General features: G+C 33.9%; 2 protein-coding genes across 2 annotated transcripts; both read left to right on the top strand.

Moving 5' to 3' along the window:
• The first annotated feature begins 705 nt into the window (after positions 1-705).
• On the top strand, positions 706-4950 carry EMB1417 (Pentatricopeptide repeat (PPR) superfamily protein). Its single transcript, XM_068646587.2, has 6 exons — positions 706-876; positions 1770-1872; positions 2010-2108; positions 3167-3310; positions 3493-3705; positions 3875-4950. Exons 2-6 carry the CDS (start codon positions 1789-1791, stop codon positions 4367-4369), a joined length of 1035 nt encoding a protein of 344 aa, XP_068502688.1. The 5' UTR covers positions 706-876; positions 1770-1788; the 3' UTR covers positions 4370-4950.
• Positions 4951-9607: 4657 nt separating this feature from the next.
• On the top strand, positions 9608-18920 carry LOC137837562 (Tic22-like family protein). Its single transcript, XM_068646586.2, has 8 exons — positions 9608-10126; positions 11177-11271; positions 12164-12243; positions 12442-12483; positions 12562-12689; positions 13109-13289; positions 15988-16166; positions 18086-18920. The coding sequence occupies exons 1-8, from the start codon at positions 9735-9737 to the stop codon at positions 18600-18602; spliced, it is 1614 nt and encodes a 537-aa protein (XP_068502687.1). The 5' UTR covers positions 9608-9734; the 3' UTR covers positions 18603-18920.
• Positions 18921-19256: the final 336 nt, after the last annotated feature.

Here is a 19256-nt window from a genome sequence, read left to right as displayed (position 1 = left end):
CTTTTCTTAAATGACGTATCGGTGTTCGATACCGACACTCGTATGACACCTATAGGACACGTATCCGTGAAGTGTCTAATTCAAAAAGTATTTTTTAGATTTATGATAATTCTAATAGAATTCTAACACAATTTTAAAAAAGAAAAATATATTAATTTTCTAAAAGTTCAAATTTTATTGTATAAATTGTCATTATGATTATAAAAATAAGAAACAAATCCTTGTGAACAGTCATAAAAAACTTCTTTCTGCTCCAAAAAAAAATAATTTGAAACATACTTGTGCACATAAATATTTATTGTCAATTTATATAATTCATAATTATATAATTTATCCTTGTCCGTTGTTAGTGTTTGTGATAACTTAATCCTAAATCTAACCTTTCCTCCAATTAATCCACAAACTCACAACCAACATGGCGCGGCGCGGTGTGTTATGACAACGAACATCTCAATCGATTTTGGATTTTTCTCAGTTGACTCGACCTCGAACTCGCGAGTTTAACAAGTCTGTCCGAGTCTACACCGAGTTTTCCAAAAAAAACAAGTTCACTCAAGGTTCACTAGCCAAGCTCCAATTGACTCGTAAACTCGAACAGGTTGACCCGCGAGTTTGATAACCCTATTTAACGTATCTGACCCGACCCGAGTACACGCACGTGACACCACAGCCCTACCTTACAGGAACACAACGCCGTCGTTTCGCGTCGAGCAATAAAAAATATCCATCCCAAACACCTTAGCGGTATTTCATGTTCGTTGTTCTTCGGTTACAGTTAGAATATTGTTTCTCTCTCTGAAATGGTGGAAAAGAGTAAGAGTTCTAAACGCTGAGTTCCGACTTCCACAACACTGTGCTCAAGTGTATCAGGCCGTGGTTAGTTTATTTTCTTGTCTCTCTTAAATTTAATTTCTCAGTGCAATTGCATGCTGTAACGATGGCTGTTGAGTGGTTGTGGTTGAAAAAAATGATTAAGATGACAAAAATGCGAGGATTTAAGCTCGTTACTTGGAATTATTAAGTTCTTCATTGATTTGTTTTCCCTCTTAGCTAATTAATCGTCAATTTGAAACTCATAGCAGCTTTTAATGTCTAAAACAAAATGAAATGATGTAGTTCATAGAAAAACATGTTCCTTATGTGTGAATGATGCTTGGGAATGGATTTATAAAAAATAAAAGAAAAAACAAGACTCTTTTTTTAAATATTTCCTTTGTTTTTTTCTATATTGTAATGCATTTAAAGGTAACAATTTGGTATTTTGAATGGTTATCCCTTACTTTTATGCCTGAAGCTTCCCTTGCAATCTTGATAATCCCTTATTTTATTTTGTGAATATCCACAATGCTTAATATCTTGTTATTCACAAAAATCTAAGATAAAATTGAACTCCCATTCTCGCCAAGTCCCTCCCTTAAAGCATAACCATTCTTGCAATCATGTTGTTTTTATGTATCAGGCTAGCTGTCACTTAATCTACTATTTATGTTGTGCTACACTGAAGCTGGAATATGAAGAATCTGCTATAAGCAAAAATTGGAATCAGAAACTGACTAAATTGCTTTGTCTCTGTGATGATTAGTATGAAAACAGTTTTTCTGTTTAACATTTGTTGGTTTGGCAAAAGTTTCATATTGACACCAAACATGCAGTCAATCATTTTTTAAGGCAAAAATAACTTATATGCTAACAAAATTAACTCTGTACTATTTGTAAGTCCTAGAAATTGTTTATGTCCTCATGATGTTCTGTCTTCTATTTTATTTTAGAGTTATTCGGGTTCTCAAGATGCTTGCACTGACAGATTCTCCTCTACTTATTGCTAAGACATTTGAAATCATTAAAATACCAGCAAGTACACGAGGCACTGTGGTAAGATCCAAAGAACTATGATTATTAATTTCTGGAAACCAAAATTTGCAAGATTGCATACTTTTAACATCAGACGTTTTGGCTCTAGGAAATGAAAGAGTGAGTGAACTCATCTCAGTTTTTTTTTTTAATATCAGGTATGTGCTGCAAAAGGTCCAAGACCAAGGTATCCCAGAGTTTGGAAGACTAATAAAAAAATTGGGACCATTTCCAAGTCTGAGAAGCTTGTTAAGTCTGTAAGTCCTTTCATATGGCATTTCCTTTATTACAAGAGAGAAAATATAGGACATTCAGCATAAAACTGTTAGAATACACCATAGAAGCATTATTATAAAGACTTATTCCATTTGATACACATGATGAGAGGGTATTTTATTTCCCCTAAATGAGATATTCATGCCTATAAACTTAATTTATTACAATAAGATTTAAAATATGATGATTTGATTCCCAACATCCCCCTTGAGTTGAAATGTATACATCATTTATGTATCCCAACTTGTTACAAATATAATCAATCGTCCTCTTAGGAATTTAGTAAAGACATTTGTCCATTGGTCAGTAGAGTTGACAAATCTTGCCGTAATATCCCTTTACTTTATCTTTTTCTATGATGAAATAAGAATTAAGTTCAATATGTTTGGTCCTCATGACATACTAGATTTGAAGCAATATGAAGACCAACTTGACTACCACAAATGAGTGTCATCAGACTAGTATCTTCGAACTTGAGTTCTTTGAGCAGCTATTTCATCTATAAGATCTCATGTGTTACTGATGCATGACTCTATATTATGCTTCAACACTTTATCATACTACGACATTTTGTTTCTTATTCTTCCACAAAATTAGGTTGACTAATTAGCGTTCCAATTTGCTTTGTTTAAGGGAACTCAGCAAAATAGTAAAATAAGTCACAGAGAATGTTGCTGCATTGATACCATGTTACAAGAGAGAAAATGGAGGCATATTGAGCATAAATCCACATGTCAGAATGCTCCACGGATGCATGATTGTATAGGCTTATTGCATTCATTACATATGATTAGATCATAGGATATTGTGTTTCCCCTATATGAGATATTCTTGGCTATAAACCAAATTTATTACAATAGATTCAGAATGATATTATTTGATTATCAACACCATATATTCATTTCTGTTGTTAATTTAAGCTTCATTTTTGTTTTCTCTGGGAAGTTGTGGCCTTCTCATTTAATTTGGAAACTTTTGTACTTATTTTTCTTGGTTGCTTTGTGTTTCTGAAAAAGTATTTTCTCTATGTCTTATACAGATTAAGGAACTGTCAAATGTCAAAGAAGAAGTTTATGGAGCTCTTGATTCCTATGTTGCTTGGGAATTAGAATTCCCTTTAATTACAGTAAAAAAGGCGCTCAAGACCCTAGAATTCGAACAAGAGTGGAAGCGTGTAATACAGGTACTTCTAAAATAGTAATGCAACATTATTTTGTATGCTTTCTTTCTTTCTCTAAAGTTGCACTGACCCATTGCTTTTGATATCCCTAAAAATAGATGTTCAGCCCGAAATTAGTATGTTTTTCTGATGTTATTTATTTATTTATTCTTGTTTGTTTCCCTATTCTTTGAATGGTACTGTAGGTAACAAAATGGATGTTAAGCAAAGGTCAAGGAAAGACAATGGGAAGCTATTTTACATTAATTAATGCTTTAGTAAATGATGATCGACTTGATGAAGCTGAAGAGCTTTGGACAAAGTTATTAATGCAGTATATGGAAAGTTTGCCTCGTAGATTTTTCGATAAAATGATATCTGTCTACCGTAAGAAGGGCATGCATGAGAAGATGTTTGAGGTATTATGATTTTCAACTCTATCAATTTAAACTATTTACTCAGTAACATTACTGAGTAATAGTTGTCAACTTAACATGTCCCTATATTAATATGAGTGGAAGATACTTTATTTGAAGTTACTTCAGACTTAACGCGTCATGGATATTCACTTCTTGATTTCTCCTGTAGATATTTGCAGACATTGAGGAGCTTGCTATGCGACCTAGTGTTTCTACTGTCGCAATGGTTGGAGAAGCCTTTAAAGAGCTGGGTATGCTAGACAAATACCATAAGTTACATGCAAAATATCCACCACCACAATGGGAATATAGATACAGCAGAGGAAAGCGTATAAAAGTCAAAGTGCAATCTCAATCTACACAGGTCAACACATGGACAAAAAGGCTTGAGAATGTTGAACCAGACTCAGACTTAAACAACAATTATAGATCTTCTGAAGAGACTTCGGAGATGATTGATGACCAGCAACTCGAACAGGATAATGATGGAACATCCATGGAACTTGAACAAATTTCAGACATAAACGAGAATTATATATCTGAAGAGACTTCAGGGATAATTGATGACGAGCAACTCAGGCAGGATGCTGATTTAACATCCATGGAACTAGAACAAATTTCAGACAGTTCATATGACATTATGGAACCTATTTTAGATGTCTAATGGGAGAAAGATGATATAACATATCTATCAGGTGACTCTGTTGGCAGTTAATGTCATTAGTTGGAATCGTTGTTTCCATGTCCATCTCCTACAAGTTGTTCGAAGGTTAGAATGAAGACACTGTAGAAGTAGAACAAGAAATTCATGTTTTTAAAATTTTCACAATGTGTGATTGAGAATCTGCTAATGGCCATTTCATTTGAGGATGACAAATACATCATTTAACAAGCCTGCAATCAAACAATTCAGACATCCTGCAATCAAGAAGCCAAAGAGTGGAGGATCTACCAAGCCAGTATCAGTGCATAATTAGAAGTGGGTGCAAGGACTTGAAAATTTCCCAGATGCATGACTTTATATCGAGATTGGGTGACTTTTTCTGCATTAAAGAGACTTTGATAAGACTATTATGCAGGCTGATGTTATACTGTTGCTCATATGTATATTATTCAAGTTCTGATTTATGGATAACATTTTCAAAATCCAGACTACTGCATGGCATGATGGCATGGTAGCCTTGGACTATTGGTTGCATAAAGTTGTCCACCTTAGATCAATTTTCCTTGTCTATAATGCTCTAAGTTTGTCCCCATACTCTACTATGCATCATGTCCAACGATATGTCACGTGATATTTGTTGTGAAATCTTAATGTGTGATTTTCATGGTACTTTAGTTGTTGGGCTATGAAGAAGTTCATCCAAACATTTTTCTTATTTCAAACAAGGCCATTTGTAATATTTTTTGGGGGCTTTGAGCTAAAAGCAAGTAAGTGACAACATAGTCAATCATACTCCATAGCTACAACATGCATATTTACACTATCTGTTTTTCTTTTCCACTTTTTTTTTTCTACTTACTCTTATTAAAGTTTTTTTTCCTTTTCACCCATAAAAATAAGTTTTTCTTTTGGTGGAAGTTTGATGATTTAAAGATTAACTTCTGCTTTTGATTTCTAGCAGATATTTGAATTTAGCTGTGTACTGTCATCCAAATATCATATTAGACCAATTTTGATTCTCCAATATGTTCTTTATTAAATATTAACTATGAAATAATAATAATAATAATAATAATCACTGTTTTTTTTGTTTTAATTTCTCTTTTTTTACTTTCTTTATTTATCATAATAAAATATTTTCACTCATTTCTTACAATTCTTTGTTTTTTTCTTTCCTTTCTTCTATTTATTTCCACTTTGTCAAAGAAAACATTTGTGGATTTTAATTATACTACATATGGTGATGACATGACTTTATTAAGTTAGTTAATCAAGTAAAAAAAACTTATAAATCAATTCATTATTGAAAAGTCATAATAATCTCTAATTATGTTAATAAATGTATTAAATATTCAACTAAACACAGATATCAAATTACATAATTGTGATTTAAAAAAATCTAATTCACTTTGTTAGGATAGAGAAAAGTAAAGTTACAGAATAATAATACCGAGGACCAAAACTAAAAATAATCCAATTCAAAATAACTTTCATCATTTATTATATATAAAGAAAACATAAAAACAATTTCTTTACATAAATATTTTATTTTACGTAGTAATACAATTTAATTGATAAAATCATTTTAATAAATTCTCCAACAAATAAACATTGTATTATTTTTTATATTACAAAATCAAAATTTGAGGGAAAATATTTTTATTTATATTAAACGCAGTTCTACAACCGAAATGAAAACATATCGCAAGGTATTTTCTCTCTCTTTTAAATTTAGAAAATAAAACACTATTATTGCTTTTTACCTGAATATAAAAAAATAAAAAATTAAATGAGTAAGTATTTAATATAATTTATACAAAGTCAATCTTAGAAGAAAAAAAACTAAGATTATGCTAAGGTGATATTTAGCTAAAAGTTTCAAAAATTTCAGAAGCAATAATTAATTAAGTTTTTCAAAATTAGTTTTTTTGAAAAAAAAAATTTAAAATAGACCCAATTTGAAGTTTTTGTACAATTAGTTTAAAATAGTTTGGGTCTAGCTTTACTTAAAACTCTACTTTACTAGTTTAAAAGTTTAATATGTAGAAAGTTATTTTAGACTTTATTTTGTGACAATTTTACATCAAAATAAAAGTAACAATAAGTGTATTTTCCTAAAAAGGAAATAGTTATATCATTTTATTACCCTAAAATATAAAAAAAAATCATAAAAGGGAATAAAATAAAACAATGTTCTTAAAACCAACCTTTAAGTATCCTCTGAGCAACAGTGTTATTTTAACATACACATTAAATAAAAATTACTATAAAAGATTTTGACGTCGGAAAGAAACATGCTGTGATCCAACATTGATTGAGTTGTTTAAAATAAATAAAAAAAGTGGTGTGTCATTATAAAAGTTTAAGAGACTTTAAATTTATATAGCTCGTATTAATCTCTAAAATATATATAGGACACAAATAGATGAATCTACATATTATAAAATTATATAAATTAATAATAAAGATTTATCTGTGTTAATTTTTCTTTTGTAGTAGAAAAATATTTTTCATGGTTGATTCAAAAGAATTTGTTACTTGTACCGACCAGTCCTCGGACGTCGTTGACCGCTAATAATGATGATGGGGGCACGTAAGCAGGGTCCCACGAGCGGCGTGGGTCGGTGTCTTGCAAGGCACGTGGGCCAAGGCGCCGAGGAGTGGTCAAACGTCGATCACCAGAATGTACTGAGGTGTCCTTGGCGATGAGACGTCAAACATCGATGACTCAAACAGCGAAGCTAGGCCACGAGAGGTGGATCCCAGACAACACGTCAATTATCAGTTAGGGAGAAGCCTAGATCACGAGAGGTCCATGCGTGCAGTATGGATGCCGTGCTCAGGCGTAACACAAGTAAAGAGCCACTGGGAGAGATACGACCCGTGAGGGTCACGTTCCAGGGGTGAGCTGCATGCATGACACATGAACAACTAGGGCACTCCCAGGACGGATGACCCTAGAGATTAGGTGCACGAGTTGGTACCCAGGTGGTCATTCCGAAAGAGGTTGCACTCCAATAAGGGAGCCTTACGCGCTAGATTGCCCTAAGAGTGGGTGATAGCGGCGCTAAGGCACACCCTCAGTAACCCTAATTGCGGTTAGCGGAAACCGTAGAAACCCTAGAGTATATAAAAGGTAGTAACAAACCTAAGAAGGTACGCTATTTTCATACACAATTTCTTACGCAACTTTTACGCTGATACACACAGTTTACACAAAGAGCTTTTTACAACTTACTTTCGGTGTTTCCTAGCCCTATACTGACTTGAGCGTCGGAGTGCAAACGGCCTCTAGGACGCCCTTTGTCTTTGTGATTTCAAGTGTTAGATTGAAGGAAGGCATGAATGAAGGCAAAGACAATTGGGCGTGTGATCGTCGTAGACGTATGAAGACAACAGAGTCAACCAGCAAGAACATTACTTATTTTTGTAGTCATAATAAAAATTTATATAATAAGTTTGAGTTTTTAAAAAATTAATGTATATTTCTTATTTTCAAAATTATGTTAGAGTCGTAGAATTGTAAGAAATTCAACAAATATTTTTTTTAATTAGACACTTTATCAATATGTGTCTTATGAGTGTTGGTATCAATACGGATGTTCAACAGAGACGATGTCCGAGCCTCATAGCTTTAGATTGATCAAATTATCCCCCATTCACTTGGTGCATGATATACATAATATAGAATAACATCCATTAGATAATCAATTTCTAGTATCTCTCAGCCAATATGTTTCCCAATCATTATTTTTCACCACCCCATATTTCATCTAACTCTCTTTTTAATAGCCACTATCATATTATTATTAAAAGAGATATAATATATTAACTACCCTACATTATATTACAATTAAAAAATAATAATTTTTAAATTGTATTGATAAAATCACATTGTTATCTTTTAATTTACCATTATCAAACTAACATTTTTCTTATCATAATTATAAAACATGGACTATGTCTTTATTGAACACCAAAAAATCTCCATATAAAAATAGTTATTTTTTTTAAAGCACAAGAAATTATATTTTGGTTGCAAACTTCCAACCAAAAATTATATCTGGCCAAACAAAAATTATAAAGATGATGAAAATCCATTCCTTCTTACTATTAAGTTCAATAGCTCAATCACAAAAATTAATTTTCATATCAGCCTTACTAAGCTTTTTCTTTGTTTGGAATTTTATAAAACTTGAGTTTTGTTTATATGAAATTAACATTTTTTTAAAGTATAATCTAATGACATTTAAAAAAAAATACATGATAACTTATTTAAAAACATATCTTACAACAAAATACTTAAGTTTAAAAAAAATCATTCAATTAACTTTTAAATTGTCTTCTGACGTGATTATTACTAACTCATTTAACACTTAAAAGTATAATTAATGTATGATATATACTATATTAAGAAAAAATTGATTAATATAATAATGTGCACTTTATTTATTGTAAGTCTAATATAATTTATTTAAAATCAGTTATAAGACCTATTAAATATTAAAAAAATACAAAATCTTAATAAAAATAAATGAGTATATACTAATTTATAAACTTTAACTATTAAATAATATTAATTAAAATTAAGATGATATTGTATTATATAAAATGTATCCCTTATTATGAGTAGAAAATTCAATTTGAATGCTTTTATTTGAGATGATTTAACTTTGAGCCAAAATATTATAACAAAATTCATTAAAATAATAATAGTATTTACTTTATTTGTTGTTGGTATAATGTAGTTGGTCTAAAGTTGGTTATAAAATCTCTTAAACATTAAAAGAAAGTTACAAGATCTAAATCAATAATAAATTGTGATACTAACTTATAAACTTTAACCATTAAATATATTGGTTAAAATTCAAAGAATATCATATAATATAAAATACATCCCTTATTATAAGCACCAGAAGACTCAATTTGAATATTCTTATTTGAGGTGATTTAACTTTGAATTGAAATATATACAAATAATATTATCTGTTTATTTAAATAAGTCACTCTATCAAAATTGAAAAAGTTTTTTAATAAACCAAATTTCTATTTTTCTAAAGATAAAAACTGATATATTTAATTAAATAGATTTATCTTTCCATTCAAATATTATTATTATCTTAATTGCTTATTTAATTTGAATAAGGTACAACTTTTGTCTTTTAGTTTCTATATTTCAAAATTATTTGTTATATATATAATATTTTGTTTATATGATAGGTTTTATTTTCCAAGTGATTGGTAATAAAAAAAAGGTGAAATTAGCGTGAACTCATGTTCCTTTGAAAATAACAGAATCCTGAACAGTCTCCCTCCGTCACTGCCTCACCTCAAAAGCCACACTTCATCCGTCGATGCTCACTGCATGGCTCTTCCGTCAGAGCCTCACCGCCGTCGCCGCCACCACAACAACCACATCGCCACCTTCCTCCAATCCACCGCATCCAACTTCGCCTCTCTCTTCAACCCCCCAAACCCTCCATCTCTGACGCTTCCGCACCCGCCCTCTTCACTTTCTCTCCCTCTCTTCTTCGCGCCGCCGCTCTCCGCCTCCAACGCCCTAGACTCCGCCGCGACCGCCTCCGAGCCCGCGCGCCCCGCCGCGAAGTCGGTGCGCGTCGCGCGGCTGGGCGTCAATGGGAAGGGCGGCGGCGGGGGGCCCGCCTTCGTCGGGCAGGTGTTCAGCATGTGTGACCTCTCCGGGACGGGCCTCATGGCCGTTTCCACGCACTTCGACATTCCCTTCATTTCGAAAAGGTTCCTCCCTTGGAATTGTATTGTTTTTTTGTTCATTTGAATTAGTTCAAGATGAATAGAAATAGGGATTTTTAGTTCCTGAAAGTAAGGGTTCCCGTGATTTTTTTTTTTTAAATTTCGTTTTGTGTTTTCATTTTGAATTTGAATTACGAGAATGGCATCTTTCATTTTGTTTGCGACAGGAGAAATTTAAATGTTAAATCGATTTTGGGGTGGATTTGAGTGGTAGGAACTAGGAAGAGAGAGACAGACAAAAATATGAAAGGTTTGAGAGAGAAAGTGAAAAACGTGACAAGTGATGTGATGAGAGTGGATGAGTGGTGGGAAGAAAATGAAGTGGAATGAGATGGATGATAAAGTGATTATGTGAATATAATTAGCCAATACAAAAAATGAAACATTTGAACACAGAAGATAAAGTGAACAAAAAGTAGCATTTTTATAATAAAAGATGAAACAAAAAATAAAACTAGAGAACTTTTTTTCAAATAAAAACTGTCTAGGACTTGTATAAGTATTTAGAAGAACTTATTTAAGCTTATCTTGCGGCGTACGTATTTGTGAAAAGAAAGCTAATGAAAATAAAATGTTATGTGCACCAGCATATTTCAATAAGCTCTCTAGATGCCTGTTTGAATTTGTGTTTTAGCACAATATAATTGTGTCAACTCTGAAGCTTAGTATTTATAATGTAAGTCTTATGACACATGCTTAATAAGGGTTTAATTAAGTATTTAACCAACACAACCATATCATATGTGAGGCTTGAGTTTGGTTGCTCTTAGTGATCTTACTATCGGAATGAGATGCTAAGATTTAATATGAGATGCCAGTGAGATAATCTCTTACTTGTGTAGCAAACGTGGGGCCATCTTGCAATGGCTTCGAAGAAGCTTAGGAGTTGCTGATTATAGATTGGTGAACATTGAAAGGAATTTTCAGCTAAGATAAAGATGGCTTGGTTGAAATTGTTAGTCATATAGATTAAGCTTATGCGTTCCTTATTTTTTCTGGAAATATGAATTCTCACCTATTATATATCACCTGCAGAAGCCCTGAGTGGCTGAAAAAAATCTTTGCAGCTATCACCAAGAGTGAGAGGAATGGCCCTGTATTTCGCTTTTTTATTGATCTAGGAGATGCAGGTTAGATATATAAATATTCTGCTTTTCTCTATGTATTATTGTATGTTGTAGCCTCTTACCAATCCATTTCTTTCTTATCATTTGCTTCAAGGTTGTTTTGATCAATATTCCTATCTAGTTTTTTCTATAAAACTTGATGAAATTTATGTTTATGATGGTACATAAATAGCATTGTGTCCTCTAACTCGTATCAAGGCCGATTAATTTTGCTAGCCTTTGAATGTTCATCAGTATTTTAAATAGAAAAAAAAACATTTTGCTAGAGTGGATTGAGTAACCTAAAGGTAGGGAGGAATAAGATACAGGATATGAAAAACTGATACAAGGAAAAAAATAAAGACTCAAGAAAGCAACAAGGCTGTCCAATCTATGGATATCTGAAAGATGGCAACTAAAATTAAAGTGGCCATGTGCTACACACCAATTAAAAGCCAAAAAGCAAGTGGCAGATTGGCACCTTCAACGATGCAAGCATTTGGGTCTAATCACGTGCATCAAAGGGTTTCATATACTACATGCTGCCATTAATTAAGTCTTATCTTCCTTATTTTACCATACCTTTTTATGAAGCCAACAAAAACTGTTCCAAAGTGAAGGAAGGAACTAATAAACTGAGTGAACATGCCCCAAGAATCCTAAAGGATTTTTCCATGCATATAGCTACCCGCAATGCAAATATACAGGCCTACGGTGTCAGATAGAGATCTCATGATGAGTAATATATTCCCGGAACATAGAATATATTTTGTATTTTTTTCTATGTTCCAATTTATCAGTGTTAGCTCCCTGCTCGTCCATGAATTGACTCTATTATCATCATTAGTTTGGTTAATGATAATATCTAATCAATAATTATTTTTTCACTTATTACTGACCTTTTAAATGGCATTAGTTTCATATGTCAAAAAGCTGAATATTCCAAGCGGTGTAGTGGGTGCCTGTCGTCTTGACCTGGCTTATGAACATTTCAAGGTAGTGTTGACATTTTCAATTAAATGTAGTTGTGTTGATTTAAGCATGCCCAGTGAAGGTTCTATGTAATGAGGTTGTTTAGACATATCGATGCATGCAGATTTATGTTCCTAATTATGGAATTTGATATGTTAATGTTCTTTCTTACTTTTATATTTTTTGCTTAATTTATAAAATGGTACATTACACTTCATGCAGGAAAAACCTCACTTGTTCCAGTTTGTTCCAAATGAGAAGCAGGTATTATTAGTTTTTCATTGTTGCATATCTTCCAGTTTTGTTCACTGTCTGTATTGATAATAAATGCATCCCCATTAGGTCAAGGCAGCCAATAAACTGCTGAAGGCAATATCACAGCATGGTATCAGGAAAAAGGTTGATGGGGTTCCTGTGTTTAGTGCCGAGAACTTAGATATTGCAATAGCAACTACAGATGGGATTAAATGGTGTGTGTTTCTCTGCTTCTTCCTTGTTTCATGTGAACTATAGTTTTTTACCACAACTTATTATCTTTTTGATTTGAAATTTAAAGTCAAACAAATAATTATTTTGGCTTTTCAATGGATGGATACCTCTTTTTTTTTTATTAAAGTAAGTAATTCAACATGAATCTCTCTACTTGTTTCTTTTCCAATTGTACATGGAAAGCTTTAATATATGATTTCTTTTGGGATTATTTTGGTCAGTTTTTCATCCTTGCTGATAGTAGTTTGTGATATGCTATTTGTGTTAGGTTTTGTGCTTACTCTCAATTATTTATCCCTTTCTATTTCATTGATACAAAACTCTTCAGATAAAAAAATGTTTCTACCAAAGCAGGGAACTGAATATATTATGCTTACATTATTTCTCTTTGTTCAATCAGGTATACTCCCTACTTCTTTGATAAAAATATGCTTGACAATATTCTCGAAGAAGCTGTTGATCAACATTTCCATACCTTAATCCAAACTCGGCACATGCAGCGGCGACGGGATGTGGTTGATGACAACTTGGCAGCGGAAGTGATTGAGGAAATGGGTGATAATCTAGGGGAGCCACCAGAGGTATGATCAAATTCAAGAAAAATTATTGTTTAACGAAGTACCTGATAGAGAAAGAAAGTTTTCTTTTTCCAGCCGTAGTGCAAAATAATCTCATAGAATGGAGTTTTGGATAAGAATCATTTATGAATAATTTAGAATTTATTTAAAATACAAATAAGCAGGGTTGTACATTGTTGGAGATCCCACATCGACTAGATATAAGACTAATTTATTGTATATAAGACAATCCTCATCTTATAAGTTGATTTTGAGGTTGAGTTAGGCATAAACATAATAATATGGTATCTAACCATTAACAGATTATCCACACATATCTAGTCCCACGCACAAGATGTCTATGCTTCGGCATGAGAGGGTGTATTGAAGATCTCACATCGACTAGAGATAAAACTAATATACAGTATATAAGTGGAGACAATCCTCACCTTACAAGCCATTCATAGTTGTGTAGTTCAAGGTCATTGCTGTGGTAACCCAAATAGCAGCTGGGATAGGGCATCTATTCTATTTTTTTCTAATGTGTCGCCTATCTCTTGATTTGACACCTCACTCTCACATCTCTTCCAGCCATCTCCGGCAGTATTTTGTGACCATCTTTGGTGGCGTGGCGTAGTCTGCAGTTGGTTTGACCCCTATTTTGACGACTTACGCTCTTGTCTACGGTTGCAGAAGGTTTTTTAGAGAAGAGAAGATGATTGGAATTCTGGGAGGAGGTGGCATTAAAATGGCTGTGTGAGAAAATGATTAGGGTTTTTTAATCGCTAAAGTCTCTGAGTTTTGGGCCTGAGTCAAATTGGGCCCTTCTATACCCAAAACTGTCCTATAAGAAACTTTGTAATGGTTAAGAATATTTAAAAATATATGGAAAAAACATTAATACATAATTATGTATTACATAGCTATCTAGTATTATATAATAGAGATAAATATGAAACATTAATCTTGTTCCGGCCGGTTGACTTGGATCACCTTCGTGTGTATCTACGAATTGCGCTTCAAGAGCCTCTTCGCTTATGTTCCAACGTTCTCCTTCCTCCGCCGTGAGCACCTGAAACAGAGAGACAAATGGCGCCCTCGCGGCCGTTTGCACTCCGACGATCAAGTCAGCTATTGGACAGGAAACACCAAACACTTCTTGTCGCAGAACACCGTAAGATCAATGTCCAGAGAAATGTGTAACTGAATTCTCTCAAATGAGTTAACTGGTATGCGAATATGTGAAAACGTACCTTGTTCTGTTTACCGTAAAACCTTATATACCTTCCCAGTGTTCCTGTCCACGTGTCAGCTTGAGACTTGCGTATTCTGTGGGCGCTCCTTAGCAACACCGTTCCTAGTCTTAGGGTCTTCTCAGTGTGTAGGATTGCCCTGTCGAAGTGCAACTCGTGCGGGGGGTGACTGCATGGGTGCCAACTCATGCGCCCATTCTCTGAGTCACTCGTCCTGGGAGTACCCTGCCTTCCTTACGTGCCATGCATGTGGATTACCTTCTGGGACGTGACCTCTTCAGGGGTCGTTTATGTCCCAGTGGCTTTCCAGCGGTGGTGCGTACTGCCGCGTCCCTACACCTCATGTACAAATCCTTTGTGAGTTGGGTCTCTCCCTTCTGGTACTGGGGGTGTGGCTTGAGAACCACATTTCTTTACCTATTATTGTTGTCGGGGATGCCGAGGCCCGAGGCCTCCACGCCCCTACCGTGCCGCTTCCTACTGTGCCGCCTCCTACTGTGCCGCCTCCTCCACGGTTATCCTTGCCCGTGGGTATCAGGAGGGGACACTTCCCTAGCATGCCAAACTTCCCGAGTGCCTTTATTATGCTGAGCCTGGGCGACGCCCGAGGCCGTGGACCTTAAAGAAACTCCTTCCTGTCCTGTAGTACTTCATAATGGATCCTTCTTTTGAGGTCCCACTATGTTGACTTTGGTCAACGCCCGAGGACCGTACGGTACAAATCTTTTGATGGTTAAAACCTTGTAAAAGATACCTTTATGCTACAAATAGACACAATACAAAGAATGAAGTTAATATATTGTGAATAAAGTCTTCAAGGCTTATTACACACAAAGTGAATATGAAATAGTGTGTTGTTGTTCGGAAAAAAAAGAGAGTTTAAGCTTAAAACAAATTTTCTCAAATCTTTAAGTCAGATAAACAACTTCAGATGATATATAATAATTTGATAGTTTGTTAGAACATAAGTTTAAAGGAGTTGTTGTGTTCAGAAGCTTATGAGTATAAACATGCTAATATGTAAGAGTGGAATATGCAGCACAACATTTTGTCCTAGTTCTCCTCCGAAAAGGCTAGAGGCTATATTTGCATTTAGTTTTCTAATACGTGATGATGATGCTAGAGGAAGTATTCTGAAAGTGTTATATTTAGAATCCTGTCTCAGTGACTCCTTCATCCAGACTTCAAATCCTGTCTTTTTGAATACATTCAAGAAAAAACTATCAGTAACATAAATTTAGAAATACTTCAAATTCAATATAGAAGGCGTATCAATTCAAAATGCTATTCATGAGACCAACAATTAAAGGCACCCGATATGATCTGTGTATATTTAATAAAAAGGTTGGTCTGAGATACCTCATTATATTTGTTTAAAAGGGATGAACTTGAGTTATACATAACATTAATATCTACTAGTCCTGTTTCTCTCAAAAACATGGGTTACTATTGTTGATTTTTCCTGACAGGTTCAGGAGTTGCTTGACGAAATGGGTCATCCTAGTATACCACTAAGTGTTATTTCAAAAGCTGCCGAACTCCAGTTCCATTATACTGTTGACAAAGTATTTCTGGGTAATAGGTGGTTGCGGAAAGCGACAGGCATACAACCTAAATTTCCATATTTGGTTGACTCATTTGAGAGAAGGTATATATATTATACGCTGTTTTCAAGCCTTTGAAACTGAAATGTATAATTCATGACTTTGGAACTCATGTCTTTACTTCAGTGGTTTCCTTGTCTAGGGTTTTCATGCATTAAGAAAAAGTTTTTAGCAAATCTTGTCTAAGAATAAATAATATTTTTACTAAATTCAGATAACTTTGGTTGGATATGTAACTAATTTAGCATAATTTAGTGTCCGGGTTTGTTGTACATAAGTTAAACTCTGAAATCAGGAGCTGTATTATTAGATTATTCAGTTGTTTGTGCTGTTCATTGACGGTAGTTTTTCATCTTGTGCTTTGCTTTTTTTTTTTCTCTCAACAGCTTGAATTTACTTTATCATTGCACCTGCGGAAATGTGCAAATTTGATTCAGATTTTGTTAAACTTGTATCATTGGTTTGTTAGGCTCCCCATCTAGAGTTTTTTTGTCTCATGTGCAGTCACTGCTTAAAAGAAGCCTTTCCTATTAGTTATAACTGTAGAAATGCAGAATGGACAGGATTATGTAGGGATTTAAAATGGGAGTCTGTCATCAGTCATCCCCGTTCCCTTCTCTAGAATTTGTCTGTGAAGGTTTAAAATCCACTTATATATGACACACTTAGTGTAAGCTCAATTTGAGAAAGTTTTATTGTTCTGAAAGTACTTTGATGTCTTCTTTTTGTCATCTCAAATTACCATTTATATATTTCCTCCCACTTTAATAACTAAACTTGAACATGTTTAGTCCAGTTTCTTATTTACTGCAACTTTTTTGACGAGTTTATTTGATTGGTCATTCATATATATTGTTATTAATACTGGAAAATAGATTGCAAATTCAGAGTCAAGCTCGACTAGGAAAAGAACTGTTAGGAACTATGCTTTGGAAAGGAACTGTTGAAGATCGCAATCAACTATAGATATGCTAAAATTATAGAATATAAATGGGAGAAAATTTTACCTTGCATGTTGGTTTTGCAATGTTGAGTTACTCTTAAAAAAACCCACTTTCTAAGATGGTATTAGGTCAATTGTAGTGAGGGTTGTTGGTCTATATGGTCAAATTATAGTATATAAATAGGTATATAAAACTCATTTTACAAGTCCATTTTGTTAAGTTGAGTTAGCTTTAAAGGATCAATGCTAGAATAGGTAGATGATCAAAGCTGCCAATTACATATTCTGCTCCTTGCCCTAAAGCCTACCCAAATGATTCTTGTGCCCTTTAAGTCTCTAATGTAGTAATTACATTAACAATGTCAGCTTCTAAGGAAATAACGAAGAATGGGCTTAGGCCCATATATTTGTATTTTCTTATTTATAAATGCATAACCCTATGCCCCTCTCTCTCTCTCTCTTATCTTAATAAATATCAAAAACAGAATCAACATATTATTAGAAAATAATCTGCCTATAATCAGATATCGTCTACCCAATAATTTACCCCATTCTAGAGCTTGCAGAATACCAATGTAAGTGGCAGCTACCAATTAGCTTCTGAAAAAGTGAGATTGCTGTTGGTTTGGCATGCCTGTATGTAGCACTTGAGTTGGGCAAAAGTAGGATAAATTCTTCTGATGGCAATGCCATAGATGATACGGCACTACCCCAACCACCTCCACCACTTCAAAAGGCCCATAAAAACAAAGAGCTAATTTCTCATTGAGGTGTTGAGCCAAAGAACTTTTAATAAAGGCCTTAAATAACCCATCTGCCCTACGTACGTTAAAGTCAACCTCCCTGCACAATTGATCAGCCCTTATCTGATCCATAGTTGTTCTTAGAGTAGGTTCTGTTTCAGCTCCTCCTTTGTACTGTCTCTGAGTTACCGATCTGATAACTTCAGCTACTATATTGAACAGAACATTTAAAGTTGGATGTCCAATGATTTGTAACATTATATTTGTTATCCTGCAGAAGTGAAGCTTCTTATCTGAGAGCTACCGAGTCAAGGCGTTGCCTTGAGAACCCTAAAGTGGAAGATGATGGGAAAATTTCTGAATGCGTAGACTCTTCTGATTGCGGTTTGGATGATAATACTGAAGCAATCAGACAACCTAGTTACAGGCTAAGTCTACCATTTGGTAATTGGTTTAATCACCTATGGCCAAAACAGTGTCATGAAAAAGCAAGATCATTTAAAAAAGGTGTAAATAAGGAAGATATGAAACCAACTCCCTTTCTTCCAAAAGTTACAATGGTTGGTCTCTCTACAGAGGAAGCTGGCCAGATGAGCAAAGCAAATTTAAAGAAGACAATGGAGGATTTGACAAGAGAGTTGGAGAAGACAGAGCTAGATAATATGGCAGGTGGTGGTGGTAAAGAGTGCACAATGGAAGATAGGGATCCACTATTTGTGGCAAATGTGGGCGATTACTATTCTAGTTTGGGAAAAGCAGGATCTGGTCGCTGGATTAGAGGAGGATCCAACTAAAACCTTTTTGTCACAGAAATTCAGTTTCAGGTTATCTAATAACATGTTACAGTGTTCGAGCTAAACATAAACCTCGGTTGCGGTGAATACTGAAAGTGGATGGATCAAGCTGAAGATTATGATTTATCTATGTTGTAAATGATTATTTTTGTAATTCATCAGTGATGCCCATTTTGCTCTGGGAAGTTAAATAAAACTGTTACAGAATGGCAGTAGCTATGTATAAACTTGATCCTGCGTAAAGAAAGAAAGTGTTATCAATCTTGTCTTTAGTTAGGCAGTATTTGGTCATGGACAATGGAATTTAACTTTACAAAATCCACTTTGGTAAATGTCCAATTTTTGTTGAAGAAGTTGCTGCTATTTTTTTTTTAATTTTCTTTTTCGAAAGTGTTTATGAAGAAGAGGTATCTTAAATCAGTAGTTAACATCTACTTGGTTTTCCATGATGAGTGGTTAAATAATTTAGTGTTCGAAATTACATCGGAATTAGTGTTTATTAGAAATAATAAGGAGCACTAATGTTTTTGCTATTAAGATCTCAACCTAACAGTAAAGAGAAAAGAAAACGTCTTTGGTCTTATTATAAATGTCCTTTTTTACAAATAATATTTTAGAGAGATTATGTTTTTTATAAAAAATTGTTGCAAATTT

The sequence above is a fragment of the Phaseolus vulgaris genome, chromosome 4, assembly GCF_051622355.1.
Source record: "Phaseolus vulgaris cultivar YP4 chromosome 4, ASM5162235v1, whole genome shotgun sequence".
Classification (NCBI taxonomy): Eukaryota; Viridiplantae; Streptophyta; class Magnoliopsida; order Fabales; family Fabaceae; genus Phaseolus; species Phaseolus vulgaris.
Note: the sequence above shows the minus strand (reverse complement) of the source record. Positions and strands in the feature narration are given on the sequence as shown.